Genomic DNA, 15,047 nt, shown 5'->3' on the forward strand with positions numbered 1-15,047 from the left:
TCTGCACCCTCTCAAGGACCCTCACATCCTTCCTGAAGTCTGGTGACTAGAACTGGACACAATACTCTAATTGGGGCCTAACCAGAGCTTTATAATGTGTCAGCATAACTTCCCTTTTTTTTACTCAATACCTCTGTATGAAGCACATGCTTTGCTAATTACTCTTTCAATATGTCCTGCTACCATCAAAGATCTTTGCACATGAATCCCCAGGTCCCTCTGTCCCTGCACACAATTCAGAACTGAGCCATTTAGTCTTTATTGACCCTCCCTATACCTTCTGCCAAAATGCATCACCTCACACTTCTTTGTATTAAATTCTATCTACCACTTATCTGCCCATTCTGCTAGCCTGTTGCAGTTGTTTGGTATCATCCGCACCTTTGCCACATCTCCAAGTTTGGTGTCATTGGCAAATTTCCAGTCCCACATCTTACCATCCCTCTGTCACTGATCATTACAATGTCCTCTTGGCCACAATGCTGAAATAAAAACCACCATTAAATAACTTTTCCAAATCAAATTTATCAAACTATCCAATATTGCATACAAAAGTCAACTAATCACCTTTAGCGCCTGTCTTCTGGGTGCCTTTTTCTGTTCTAGTTGTAGTGTGTTGCTGCTGTATTTTGTAGCATAGCTGGGGCATTATGGACAAAGTCTCAGACTCAGGATTACATAATACTATGTACACGCTCATCAAGCCTCCTAAGCTAGCATCCTTTGTGCTGCTGCCTCTCTTCTCCCAAGCCTAACCTCATGTGACTGTTACATCATCACTGTTACAGTGGGAGGGGTTGCTCTCACTTTCTTCAGCATTAACGCTTTACATCCTTATACTATACTAGTGCTCCTATGCAGTGATACCCCATTGCTGGTGGAAGGCTGCTGATTTTCACTGGGCAATGGGGGCGGGGGGGAGGGGGTGGTTGGGGGGGGGAGAGACAGTTGATGGCCTTGCAGGACGACCTCCAACAGTTCTGACTCTTGAATGCCCAGCTTTGGTCTGCACCACCTCAGCATGGGCGGCAGCTGTCCGGGCTGGCTGGTTGACGGGGCAGCAGTGGGATGTGGCTACCATGTGCAAGCTATGAGATGTGGTGTGAGGCTTATAGCAGCGTGAAGTGTGTGAGGGTGAGGTGAAGCTATGAATGCGAAGTATGAGTCGTGATTGATAGAAATTGTTGTTAGGTGAGTGAAGGGAGTTGGCGGTTTGAGCAGTGTTGGAGGTTAGTGGTTCAGTTTTAAGGATAATGCATTTGAAGATACATTTATTGACCTTGACCACTCATGTGAGGTCATTGAAATGATTTCAACACTGCATACAGGTCCTTGGGACTACACTGCTGGCATTGACTGCAATGGCTATCTGCTCCCCCTGTCTGGAAGGCCTCCTAGTCCCATGTGGATAGAGGGCACCTCTCCTCCTGTCCACCTCCTGCACCAATGCCTCCTGTGCTGTGCCTGAGAACCTTGGAGCATGCTCACTTCCCTCACACACCATTAGTCAGTGTTCTTGCTGCTCAGAAAGTCTTCCCCTGCCACTTTCAGCACCTGCTGCAGCCAGAATGTGCTCCCCTTTTAAGAGGTGCAGGCTAGCTTTAAGTGGTGCTAGTCTTGCCCGAACGTGGGCCCTCTGTTGAGCTGTGCAGCTACTCAATTGTGTATTTAGCGCTGGGCTGCATGCCACCATCATTTAAATTAGCAGGCAGCACAACGTTTGCTGCGTTAGAAGGAATAGGCGCAGGATAATCATGCATCCACTGCACACATTTTCAGGCCTTATCCAGTTTTCCCCCCAAATAATTTCAAATGGGTGAACAAAATGTATAAAAATAAATTGTGTCGGCTCACTTCATCATATAAATGTCAAATAGTTTTTTTGTATTGCTTGCTGGTTTGAAGTAATATTTAAAGCAGTAACATTGTAAAATAAAGAGGAAATGGTTTATAGCAACTGTCAAATGTGACAGTTACAAGTTGTTAGATGTCGCTTGGGATGGACCACAGAGACTGGTATTCAGTGCGAGTGAAAGGGCCCAGAAGAAGATATTATAGACTGAACTCTTATAGATTCTTTTCTAAAGACATTAACCATCAAAAACGTCTTTATGCATATATAAAAGTTCTAAGAGATCCATTGCTCTTCAGGCATCACATTTTATCTTGCATGCAAATTTTTCTGGGCAGGACTGTTGGGGACAGACTGGGGATATCAGAGATTGGGAGTGCAATGTTGTGGGGTGGGTGGGAAGATTAGGGGAGCAGTGATCATTGGGGAAGTTGTTGTTGATGGAAATGAAGGATGTCAAGGGCAGATCATGGAAGTGCAGGAGGGATATTTACAGGTTGGCTTATTGGACTGGGAGAAAACATTCCTGCTTGTCCTAGCCCACAAGCAGTGCTGCAAAGGCGCTTACCTGATGGATCTAGTCCTTCTCGCCTCCTTTTACTTGTCATGTATCCCAAGGTCTAGAAAACCTGACCGACATGGATTAAAGATAAAAACACTATAAAAATGGAAGCACTTAGCCTCCTTAGAAGGTTAAAAAAATTGACCCACCTCTTGAGAGTAGATTGGCCGCATGCCTCCATTAATACTGGAACTGGGTGGTTTTGAGGCATGTTGGGTTCCTGTTTCATATTTTTAACCTTTTATCCTCCTACCTAATCCAAACTCATCCATTTTTGGGACCTCTGCATATCTCAGTAAGGATTCTTCAATCTGATTGCTTAAGGAGAAATAAGTTGCTTACCCTGTTCACACAGGTCCCAGTTAACCTGTCGAGGGTGCTGTACTGATTTGGATTTCTAATAACTGCAAAGTCCAATACAAAACCCCATAGAAAGTCTGTGGGCAAGTGCACATGTAATAAACTGCTAGTGTTGTTGGTTCACCACTAAGTGCAAAATCCAGGCCATGGTCTTCTTGTTACAATTCAGACTTTTTCTCTTGTGTTCATAGCAAAAAATGCAGTTGCCTAAGTCTCCAATAAAGTTAAACCTGTGCCATTATATGGTTTGTGAATTAGATCCACCTAAAGCTGACATCTCTCATTTGCCCTGGTCTGATTGTGCAGCCAGTTATGTGTGCTGGTCAATGAACTGTGCCCAGAGGCACAACTGACTGACGCCGATTTTTAACTCATATTTTCCCTGTCTAACAAAAGCCATATAAAGTATCGTATGGAAATCTCCACTTTTCAGGTTCCCATCCTTATAAAATAATGTATCCTTCAAGTTGCTGTGAGCAGCAGCATGAGATTTTCTATATGATAAAAATAATCAAAAATAAAACTATTTGCATGTTAAATCCATCTTAGCTATATAGTTTATCAGTGAACAGCATGTTCATTGACAATTTATTTAAAATACAGCATAATTCCTACTGCAGATTTTGCAAATAAATTTTGCAAAAGTGAAGATTTTCAGTTAAATCATGGTTTACAATGTCACCTGGTTTTAAAAAAATCACATGGGGAAGTTTACATCCTTTATGAAGCCCAGCACATTGTTTTGACCTTGTGAAGTAAATAGAACATTTATCAATAATAATGTACTTTCGATCACATTCATTAAATACATTTCATTTTCCATCAGTGGAAATCTTCTTGTGTGTAGCTAGGAAGAACAAATCTTTGTTGTTTGTAGCCTTGTTGGACATCTGCCTAGTGTTGTCACTCATGATTTACATCTTTGTGTTTTAATGCGTACAGTTCCTGCGTTAATTACCACAGGGGGATATGGAAAAGCTCGAAGAAAACGAGACGTATTCATCGAATCTGAGGTGCCAGGGTAAGTAAAAGGTCACAAATATGTCTGCCATAATGTGCTGAGACGGATTAAACTATGCCTAATTGCACTTTGAATCTAAACCAAGAAATTGGAGAAATGCTAGGATAAGTATTTTTTCAATTAAACCTGGTTGAATTACCACTATCAAAACTGAGCATTCACGATCTGGTTACTGGTGAGAGTTCAAAATGAAATGAATTTGAAAATTTTAGTTCAAGGCAGGAAGGAAGGAAGGATCTCTGCCCAATGGCTAATCCCTGCTTTATTAGGCCTGCTGGGAGTGCTCGGTGTAGAATGAATGTAAAAGTGGGAAAATGCTTCATTATCCACTACAGCTGCCCAGTACCTCAAGCAACACTTGCAGAGCTAAAGAAAATTATCCTTTATGCAGGAATTTTTCTTGTGTATTTCAGATGTGTGAATGTTATATTGTGTAATATTTACAGCAAATGCATTTATTTTGAATGAAATATAGATATACTACAAGTTGTGGAAAAATTATCATTATCAACAATTAAGGCGATATTAAGTACGAAAGTGACAAGGTAAGTTTAGTGACCCTGCTCTCCCAGTGAGAGCTGTGCTCAAAGGGAATGTCGCTTGGAGAATCATTGATCGTCTTTTAGCTCCATCATTGACCCAAGCTCCCTTTGTGTGTGACCCTATAATAAGAGTTTGGTATCACTTAAATTACCCGCTGTTGTAAAGGAGAGATGAGCAATTAGACTTAATGACATCATAGCAAATTGTGCTACAAATTAGAACAAATATAAAAACATACAATTTAAACTTGTCTTACTGTAGATGCAGCATCTTTTAGATTGAGACTGTTCCTTTGTGGCTAAATAGTAATGCATTATTGTAGCTTTCTCAGCAATTCTTGACTGACCTAAATCTCAACAAGGAAGAAAAGGTGCTTTTTTCTTTTAGAAATTGCCATGTAAACCTTAAATGTCAATTCTCTAATATGAAGTTTGTGATGTTCTGTAGGATTTATGTGATGTACAAGTTGTTATCTGATCAATGACCACAGTTTCTTTATATTTACTTCTAAATGTGATTCTTCTGATGGTCTAAGCGTCGCCATTTATATCTGAGCTGGATGAGGGTGCTGTAAAAGAAGCAGTTCTACTAAGGGAATCAGAGTTGTGTGAGACAGGTGACTAAATATTGGGCTGGATTTTCAGGAGCCCTCAAAGTCGGGATCCATGGTGGGGGTGGGGGGGGGGGGGGTGGCGCTTGAAGATAGCCCCAGTTGAGGCCCACCACGGACTTTGACGCTGGCATGACCTGGCCTGATCCTCCCGGTAGCGGTGAGGCACCGTGGCGGCCTGCCCGCCGCTGGGCAATGGGACCATAATTTGAATATTTCAATCAATTAAAATAATTAATTCAAATTAACTTACGTCGCCTCCTGATGTCCCACTGTGATCTTCGGCCTTTGGAACCCCGTCCGGGGAAACGAGGCACAATACTAGTGTGGAGCAGGGTGGAGGTAAGTTTCTCAATGCGGGGGGTGGGGGAAAACGCGATCAAATTAATGTCATGGCTGGAATTTTTCACATGGAGGACTGGAGCCTAAATGTCGATGGTGATCCTGCCTCCACTGAATGTGGGGCTCCAGTCCGGATTTTACAGTCCCCAGGCCCTTAATTGGTCTTAGGCAGAACTTCCACCTCATTGAGGCAGGAAGTCCCACCTAATGGAGCTGCTGGCCAATCAGCAGGTTGGCAGCTCTTACTCTCAGCAGCGCCACTGGGTCTGCAACCCAGAGTCCACATGAAGAGGAAGGACGGCCCCAGAAAAAGGTAGGTTTTTGGGGCCTCTCCGGGGTGATGGGTCAGGTCCCGGCGAGGCAATGGGGGTGGATTGGGGGACTGGGGGTGTGTGGGGCTTTGTGGATGGTTGGGGCATCAGAGGAATAGGGTGCCCGATCAGGAGGGTCCCCCACCCCGGGCTGTCAGAAAGCTGCCTACTTTTGTCAGGAGGCTTTTTTCAGACTTGGGCCGCCCACCTCTCAATGGTAAAATCCCTGTGGCGGTGGGCGGAGGTCCTTAAGTGGCCGTTAATTGGCCACTTAAGGGCCTTGATTGGCTTGGGATGGGCGGGCCATTTCCCGCTGTCGCTGCCCCGTGTAAAATGGCGGTGGAGGTCGGAGTGGGTTTGAAAGGGCCCCCCGAGCCTCCCACTCCATTTTACCCCCCCCACCCTGCCACCAGCCTGCACTTTGAGGAGGGTGTACAATTCTGGCCCATGGGTGTAGGGGACGGTGGGAAGGGTTGTAGTTTAAAGTTTGTGGCGTTTGTGGGGGGGGAAGGTCAGATAGTAAAGGTAAGTGTTTTGTCAGGGGAAAGGGAAAATAATTTAATTGTTATTGGGGGAAGGGTGAGGGGAAAAAGAGATTTAATTAAATCTTTCTTTAAATATTTAAGTATACCGATAGGGCTAACAGCCCTTTAAAAATGGAGTCAGCGCCTGCGCACAGGAATCCATGTGATCGGGGGGGGGGGGGGGGTGGTGGTGGGGGGGTGGTGGGGGGGGTGGCCCACCACGGCTATTAAATGAGCCATCATGCTTGGAATCGCTGTGGCATTCAGTGGCGGGCTTATGAAATTCAGCCCATTGAAACTGATTTCATATTGCAAAGCTGTTGTTGAAGCAAGCAAAATACTGAAGTATGTTGACAGATCCACAGAGTGGAACTGGAAGTAAGAAACACCTTCTAAATATTATCGAGTAAATTGATCAATTCCTCTTGTCAAGCAGGGAGCTGTGCATAAAGGGAGCATGGGAGAGATAGGGCTACGATATTACAGCCTAATGCTTTGACGTATTTGAAAGAAACTAACCACTCAACCTATCCTTGCCCAAAGTGGTCAGCTTCCATATGTTTATTCAAGATACCCAGCTCTACCTCTCTATCAATTTACTCACTTTCATGCCCATTTTGTATTGTCCAACATCAAGTTATGGATGAATCACAACTTCCTTCAGATGAATGCACCATAATTTATGGCAATCACCACAAACTTCACTCCCTTGCTCTTTATTCTAGCTCCATTCTTGACCACTCTGTTAGGCTGAAAGACCATATAAAACCTTGACATCCTGTTTGACCATGAGGTGAGCTTCACCCTGCTTTGTAATACATTTCAACCCCCAAGTTTAAGACAGCATCTTTCCAAATTCTCAATATTGCCTTTCTCCATCTCATCTTAATTCCTTCAACACTGAAAATCTTAACTATTCTTTTATCACCTCCAGATTTGATTATTGCAGTGCTCTCCTCACTGGTCTTCCTTTGAGCACCCTCTATAAATTCCAACTTGTCAAAAACAGTTACCCATTATCTTGTTCCACATTATGCCCTACTCGTCCATCATCCTTTTTTTGCTGACATGCATTGCCTCCCTGTCACCAATGCATTAAAATTAATACCTCATTCTCATCTTCAAAGGCTTTCTGCTCACCAACTCTGCTCACCATCTTTTTGTTTATCGTGACAGGACTACCTTCAGGAAGCTTTAGGGGGTAGTGGCTGTTTTATTTTGGAAATAGGAATCCTTTTGGCCATTCCATCCTGGCTAGAGGAAGAGGAACGGCAACAACAGGTGGAATGACTGCATGGAGCTACAGGTGCTGGGAGATCAGAAAAGGAGTGGAGAGCTTGCAGAAATCCTGACCGTCCACCCCCCCCGCCCCCCCCCCCCCCCACCTCCACCCACCCCCTACCTCAGTAGGGTGCATAGATCCAGAGTTGCACACCTACACTTCTCAGAGGAGAAGTGCATAAAGAGGCTATGCTTCTCCGGGGAGGCTGTTGGATATGGTGTGGAAGGTGATTTCATAAATACTTTTAAAAGGAAGTTAGACAGGTACTTGTGAATGAGGAACTTGCAGGGGTGTGGATAAAAAGCAGGGATGTGGGACTAAGCACAGCTGCTCTTTCAAAGAGCCAGCAAAGGCATGACGAGCCACATGGCCTCCTTCTGTGCTGTAAGTTTTTACGATTTGATACATGCTGCTTTCTGCAGCTGGCACTGCATTGTTTGTTGCTATCCTAGGACCCTCAACCTCTTTGTCTCTGATTCCTCCTCATCTGCAGCAGGGGATATTACCAACATAGCTCAACGTGTAGTTCATTTTTGCATCAAGAAAGTGACTGATGCCATGTTTGGTAAATTCACTTTATTTCATCACTTTCCGCATGGACAGCCAAAAACAGCAGGATACAGCTCTGGGATTCATACAGATTGCAGGCTCACCAGCCTAGGGTGTCACTGACTGCACATATATGGTCACACAGGCTCTTGCAGACAAGCCCATTGGCTTCATGAATCAAAAAGGCTTCCATTCCATTAATGTGTACACATCATTAGCAGTGAATTAGACATGTCTGTGCTTGTTTTCCGGGTAGCTGCCATAACTCTTCTATCTTCATTTCTCCTGCTCTTTGTCCTGGCAAATTTTCTATATTATCCCTGTGTTTCAAACTGCCTCGCACTGCCTCGCATTGCCTCTTGGGTTACCACATTCTGAACAGAATGATCCAGAAGCCCCTCATCCTCACTATTTCTGTGCAGTATGTCCAATTGCTGCTTGAGCACAGAGATCCTCTGCTATAAACACTCAATTTTCTGGCACTTACTGTGACTGTGCTGCCCCTGGATACACTGAAAATCCCTAATAGCCCACATATCACAACTACACTCTGCACAGCCATTTCACTATCTAACTGAATACTCTAGATAGTATTAGCCTGGATTCCCACTAGCACTGTTCTGGCCTCTCACAGGATGAGGGTCTGAGTTTTATTCTGAAATTCAAAGTAACTAACTTTCTGTTACTTATACGTGAGGGTGCTGTGATTGGTTTTAAAGCCTGCAACAGAGGTGAATTTGCAGTTTAAGCAGTATACTGGAAACTGAACAGGTGTCAGATTGAGGAGACTACCACTTCCTCTCTGAGATACATCTGATTCTGCTATCTCAGAAATCACCTCCATTATCCAATGATCTTTGTATAATTAGCATTTTTAAATAAGAAAAACATCAAATTTTCCAATCGATAAATTATAATAATTGTTTGTATGAAACTCTTTTTGGACTGGGCCCAATATATTAAAGGATTGCATTAAGCCTGCATATGTTGCATTTAGTTACAGACACAAAATAATATTGAGGAAAAAAAAAAGAAAGCTGGCTTTTTAATGTTGGGTTCTTCTGACCTGGAGGCAAAAATTTACAAGGCGGTACAATTTTCTGGATTTGCCTAACTGGATTACTTTCCAGTGAGTACTTGAGCTATGATCTGTGACCGATAAACTGGCTTATGAAGCAACGAATCCTCCATCCATGGGCGGAGTCACTCCATTTTTCATAACACCTTTGTCACTGAGTAGGAAGATTATTGTATTCACCACATCTTCTACCTCTGCAAACCTGCAAGGGCTGTTAACCACAGCTCTATCTTAGCAGCTAACCATCATAACCAGTTTCCAAACCAGAGACTACCCAAGAACAATGCAATGGAAATTAGCTTGTATTGTTGTTGATTATTATAGCAGCTGTTTCAGAGGATAATTAACATTTCATAGAATTTTAGAAATTACAGGACAGAAGAAGACCATTCAGACCCATGAGCCTGTGCAGGTACTAGCTCTTCAATTGGAGCTGTCTATTCTAATTCCATTTACTTGCCCTTTCTCTGTATCTTTTTTATATTCTTTTTCAAATATTTAACCAATTGTCTTTTTAATTGTTATAGTCTGTGCCTCAGTAGCCATATGGTAAAGCAAGCCCTCTCCTAATAACATTGTGCAAAAAGAATTCTTCTAACCTTCACCTTAATTTGATTTTAAAAAATGCGTTGAACTTTATATTTACTGGTGTGCTTTCCAAAACATTAGTTTTTCCTTTTCTCTGCCTTACCTCATAGTTATTGTGTAGAATTCAAAGTGAAGACATTGACTCAGAACTGCTTGGTAGAAAACCGTCCTCACACGAGGTGGATGCAGTACCTTCGAGAAGGGTTCACTGTTTGTGTAGAATGCCAGCCTCCTGCTCTGAACTCAGGATTCCAGAGATGTTATGGTGATGGTGCGGAAGCTGAAAGGCAAGCAATTTAAAAAAAAAACTTTTTAAAAATAAAATTAGTTTCTTGCTTGGTGGAATTGCGTTTTTATAGATGACAGAATTTATTATTCCCAAAGATGGTTGGGTATGTTTTTGTAATAAGGCTAAAATGTAGATATTTTCCAGTTAGCAAAGTGTATCATTATTCATTCATAGCCAGAAACACCACAGGGAGCTCAACACAAATGAAGATTTACATCATGGAGGTAATCTTGACTATGGGCAATTGTGTAAAATGGAGGATATCAATTCAGCTGTGTGGCAGAGATGCATAATGGGCAGCCAAATCCTGTTGTTTGACCCTGCTAGTTTTGCAGGGTAAAGTTAGTATGGGCTTTAACCCTGATAGACTATCATTTACTTCAAGGCCAACCCTTTCCTGCTATTACTGGTCCTCTTCATTCAATTACAGTGCTCATTGCAATCTTTCTAGTTTGTAACTTGGGTATGTATTTACTAATCTGTTGGTAGAGGTAAACCTGTACTACAAAGCTGGTTGAGGTGAATGTCTGTGGGGCTGCTCCTGCTCTCTGCTTATCTGATTTTTTGGTGTTTCCACAATTCTTCTTCTAGAGCTGAGGTGAGCGAATGAACAAACTCCTGCAGAGATTCACCCTGTTGCATACAAGAGTTGGACTACTATGTTCTTCAGATTAAATATCTATTATGCCACTAGTAATTCCTTTAATAATAGGCAAATACATGTCTTCAGCACTGTAGTAACAAAAATCACTTTCTCCAAATAGCAATTTGTCAGTGTTAGGGGTAAATTATTGTATTTACTGCCTGAATCTGAAACCAGTGGGATGAAAATTGGTTGGAGTCTATAAAGGGCAGGTGAACTGTTGCGTCAGATGACAGCCCGGGGGCAAAGGTGAAAATCTCACTCATCCACTAGGTGCCATTCTGGATTACTGGTATTTTCCTTCATTACAACACTGACTACACTTCAAAAGTACTTAATTGGCTGTGAAATGCTTTGAGACATCAGGTGCTGGTGAAAGGCACTATGTAAGTGCAAGTCTTTCTTTTTTTTAACCGCTCCCTAACACACAATGAGTGCAGGTGTTCAATGTAAATCCAATAGTTATTCCAGGTTTATATATTTAAACAAATATTGTGTAATATTTCCACTGAATGAAGTTCCTACATTTCACCAATATTACTAAGTAAAGTATTACTAAGCTGCAAACAGTAAATCTCTTTAAATGAGCTTTTTGTGAAAAGACTGAAAGTGCTGAGAGAATGGGACTGATAACTCTATGGAAGATAACTCATTTGGAAAAGATTAGTGAAACTAATTCTGAAGCTCAGAGTATGGTCATGGTTCTTCACATGGAATTGTTAAAATGTGTGCCTATCTCTCCAGCAGGAATCAGATTCTACAGTGGCACGCAATTGGTAATCCTCGCTGCAGAGGAACATGGAAATGGATTCGACAGATGGAATCATGTTCCTGTCCTTCAGTCCACAGTTTTTTATTCATTTGAAGTCAACTCATCCCATCCAAGGGAACATGTCCAACTCATTAATACCTGCTAAGCACTTGTACTATAGATGCCAGTCATCTGGAATCTAATTCAAAATATGTTAAGGCTAAATGTGAGATATATTCTGAACTTTGTGGAATATTGTGTGTGTATAAACACATTGCATTAAGGATATAATGAAGTGTCTGAAATGTTACTTTCTGTAAACCATTTTATTTTCTAGTATTTTTGATCATATTTCATCACAGTGAGAGAGAAAAAATAGTCATTAATCTTTTGTGAAAAATAATAAATCAAACTGAAAAGGCAGCTTTTAAACTGAATTTCTCTATGGCCTTTAAGGCATTTAAAAGTACAAATATCAAGCCACATGTTAAAGAATTAGTTCAATGATTGGTTATAGGAGTTGCCTTGCTTGTCAGAAAGGTTTGGTTACTGATGAGTGTTTGTTTGACACCCTTAACACTCCCTGTACAGTCCTACATTCATTATTCATAAATATTTAATTGGCAAATCTAGTGGACTGTAACGTGTATCTCTCTGAAAGAACATGGAGCATTCATTTCCCTGATTATTGGTCCAAATCTAGTTGTGGCTGGAAAGCGCCACAATATGTGTCAGTAATAGATGATTAGCTAAATGATCATTCCAGCACAGCTTTTGCCATTTTGGAACTATTTGCATTTCTCATTACTCTTTTCTCAAGGTTAATGATGTAACACATCTGTGACTTACTTTGGAGAAATCTAAATTCCAGTGTGAAATCTTGAGAAGAATGTTAATAAATGGGAAATTTGAGGGGAACATTGCATGCAAAAGGTCGATTATATATTCCACTCATTGGTTTTGCCTGTGAAATGGAGAATCTGTGGGTGAAGTCCAGCTGACTGCCATTTTTATAATAAACTGGTTTAGACCTTTGTTAAAAGAGTGGACAATGTGTTCATATCTTCAAGTTTATGTTCAATCTATTACCAAGACCATCTACTTCTATCTCTGAAATATTGCCCGTCTTCATTCTTATCTCACTCACTGTCGCTGAAACTCTCACTCATGCCTTTGTCATCTTCAAACTCAACTTCTTCTGAGTTTTACCCTATATAAACTTTAGTTAATTGAGCATTCTGCCAAATATATCTTATCCTGTTCACTTACCACTGCTATATTTACTGACCTCCACTGGCTACCTTTTCCTTAAGGCTGTGTTTGCTGACAATGCAACCACTAGGCGGCGCAGTAGTAGCACATGCGCAAATGCAGCCTCTTACACTGGAATGTCACTGTCTGCGACATTCAGGCATCTGCCAGGATTAAAAATGGCACTGCTCAATTTATCACAGAAAATGTAGCTGCTCAATTTATCACAGATTTATCACCCTGCTCTCTGGCCTCTTGCTCCCTGCCACCCCCCACCCCACCCCCGCTCTTCAGCCACTTGCTCCCTGCTTCCCACCCCCACCCCCCCGTCACCCCGTTCTCCGGCCACTCACTCCCCGCTTCCCCCTCCCCCACCCCCTCCAGCCGCTAGTTCCACTTATCTCCTCTCGGCCACTCATTCCCACATTCAATCGATCTTCGCACGCCGCCTGAAGAAGCAAGGCAGGCTGGGAAGGGTGACAGGTCGACGTAGTGATCTCTGTGACATGGGTTTTCCCTTTCCTGATGGGAGTTTAAATCTGGCACCATGTCAAGGGGAAGTGTTGACGTGCAGTGATGTCAACAAGCTGGTAGGCAGCCAATCACATTGAAGTATTTCTCACACAGCAAACTAGGAAGTTAAAAGCATTTAACATCTTTCACTTTGGATTTAAATTTTCAGATAGCAAAATAAATGGCGTGATTGCATTAAGAAGATAAAACTTCTTTAAAAATGTTTTAAATATGTTGAATTGTTTTATTATTAGGGAGAAATTTGACATTCCACAGATATAAAGTTAGCTTTTCAGGTTCAGTGAGGACATTTAGCAGTAATTATGAAGTTAGTAGCCATTAAAAACCCAGTTACATCTCATTCAACTCGGTATAACCTTTTCAAGCGTTTTTACAGTGAAACTAACAGTGTAAGAGTGGAAATTTTCTTCAATTCAATTGTTTCCCATTGATTGCAGTTTGGGGGTGCCACAGGTGCACCCTGTGGAGAAGCATATAATGACTGACAGCAACTTCTGAATTTCCAAGTTATTCTGCGCATGGGCAGACTCCCAAAATTGCTGTCAGTTTCAGTGGAGTAAAGACGGCAAACTGCAAGATTCGGGCCATTGTTCCTGATCCCTTCTGTCTTAGGAGTGAAGGTGACTCAACTGTTTACAGGTTCAATGTTGTCCAAATTCTGATTGACAGCTTGAAATTAAAATTTCTGCAATGCAGACCTTGGTTCTCACACTGCCAGATAAACTTGGTCAGTTTAGTCAAACTCACAATTGAGCTACTGTTATAATATTTTTCTTTTAATAACATAATCGAGATCCTGGACCAAATTGGCAATTTTAGATTTTTCTTGAAATTCACAAAACTCATATTTGAGAGCAAATATTTGGATTTGGATTTTATAGAGTGTTGAGGGAGTAAAGAAGTGTTTGCTGTAAAACAGGAAATTGAGCTTCTTGAGATATGTTTAGCAATGGAAGCAATGAGGGAATATCCAGAAGAAACAGTGAAACCAAGAATTCCAATCAATGAAGAACTCGGTGCAGCCATCAAAGGTAAGGCAGGAAGGCTTTTGGTTAACTGCAGTTTTATTCTGGAAATGCAACTAGTATCCACAATATGAACCTCCCGTTTTCCTCAATCCCTATTGATGTCCTCCTGAATGAATGGTCATGTTCTTTTGATAGACTCTTTGGCTGGAATTTAATGTGACTCAGTGGAGTTATGGGACCAGAAACGGAAGCAGGTAATGAAGGTAACTCCTTTACTCAAAAAGGGAGGGAGACAGAAAGCAGAAAGCAGATGTCGGCGCAACATCGAGGGCCGAAGGGCCTGTACTGCGCTGTAATGTTCTAAAAAGAAACTACAGGCCAGTTAGCTTAACATCTGTCATAGGGAAAATGTTTGAACCTATTATTAAAGACATTATAGCAAGGCCCTTAGAAAAATTCAAGGTAATCAGGCAGAGTCAACATGGCTTTGTGAAAGGGAAATCACGTTTAACCAAGTTATTGGAGTTCATTGAAAAAGTAACAAGTGCTGTGGATAAAGGGAAATCGATGGATGTATTGTACTTAGATTTCCAGAGGCATTTGATAAGGTGCCATATCAAAGTTTATTGCGGAAATAAAAAATCATGGTCTAGGGAGTAACATATTGGCATGAATAGAAGAATGGCTCGTTAACAGGAAACAGAGAGTAGGCATAAATGGGTCATTTTCTGGTTGGCAAGATGTAACGAGTGCCACAGGAATCAATGCTGGGGCCTCAACTTTTTACTATTTACATAAATGACTTGGATGAAGGGACAGAAGGTATGGTTGCTAAATTTGCTGATGACACAAAGATAGGTAGGAAAATAAGTTGTGAAGAGGACAAAAGGAGGCTACAAAGGGATATGGATAGGTTAAGTGAGTGGGCAAAGATCTGGCAAATGTGGCAAAATGTGAAATTATCCATTTTGGCAGGAAGAATAAAAAGA

At 41.7% G+C, this 15,047-nt stretch overlaps 1 protein-coding gene across 1 annotated transcript in view; it reads left to right on the plus strand.

Moving 5' to 3' along the window:
• The window catches only part of si:dkey-7k24.5 (somatomedin-B and thrombospondin type-1 domain-containing protein), a 36,826-nt gene extending 24,502 nt beyond the window's left edge, over positions 1–12,324 (plus strand). The window contains exons 3-5 of the mRNA XM_068048803.1: positions 3,717–3,795; positions 9,733–9,909; positions 11,302–12,324. Of these exons, the coding sequence (XP_067904904.1) occupies positions 3,717–3,795; positions 9,733–9,909; positions 11,302–11,419 (374 nt within the window). The 3' untranslated portion in view covers positions 11,420–12,324. The remainder of the gene's footprint in view (positions 1–3,716; positions 3,796–9,732; positions 9,910–11,301) is intronic.
• Positions 12,325–15,047: the final 2,723 nt, after the last annotated feature.

This window comes from Heterodontus francisci, chromosome 16 (genome assembly GCF_036365525.1).
Source record: "Heterodontus francisci isolate sHetFra1 chromosome 16, sHetFra1.hap1, whole genome shotgun sequence".
Classification (NCBI taxonomy): Eukaryota; Metazoa; Chordata; class Chondrichthyes; order Heterodontiformes; family Heterodontidae; genus Heterodontus; species Heterodontus francisci.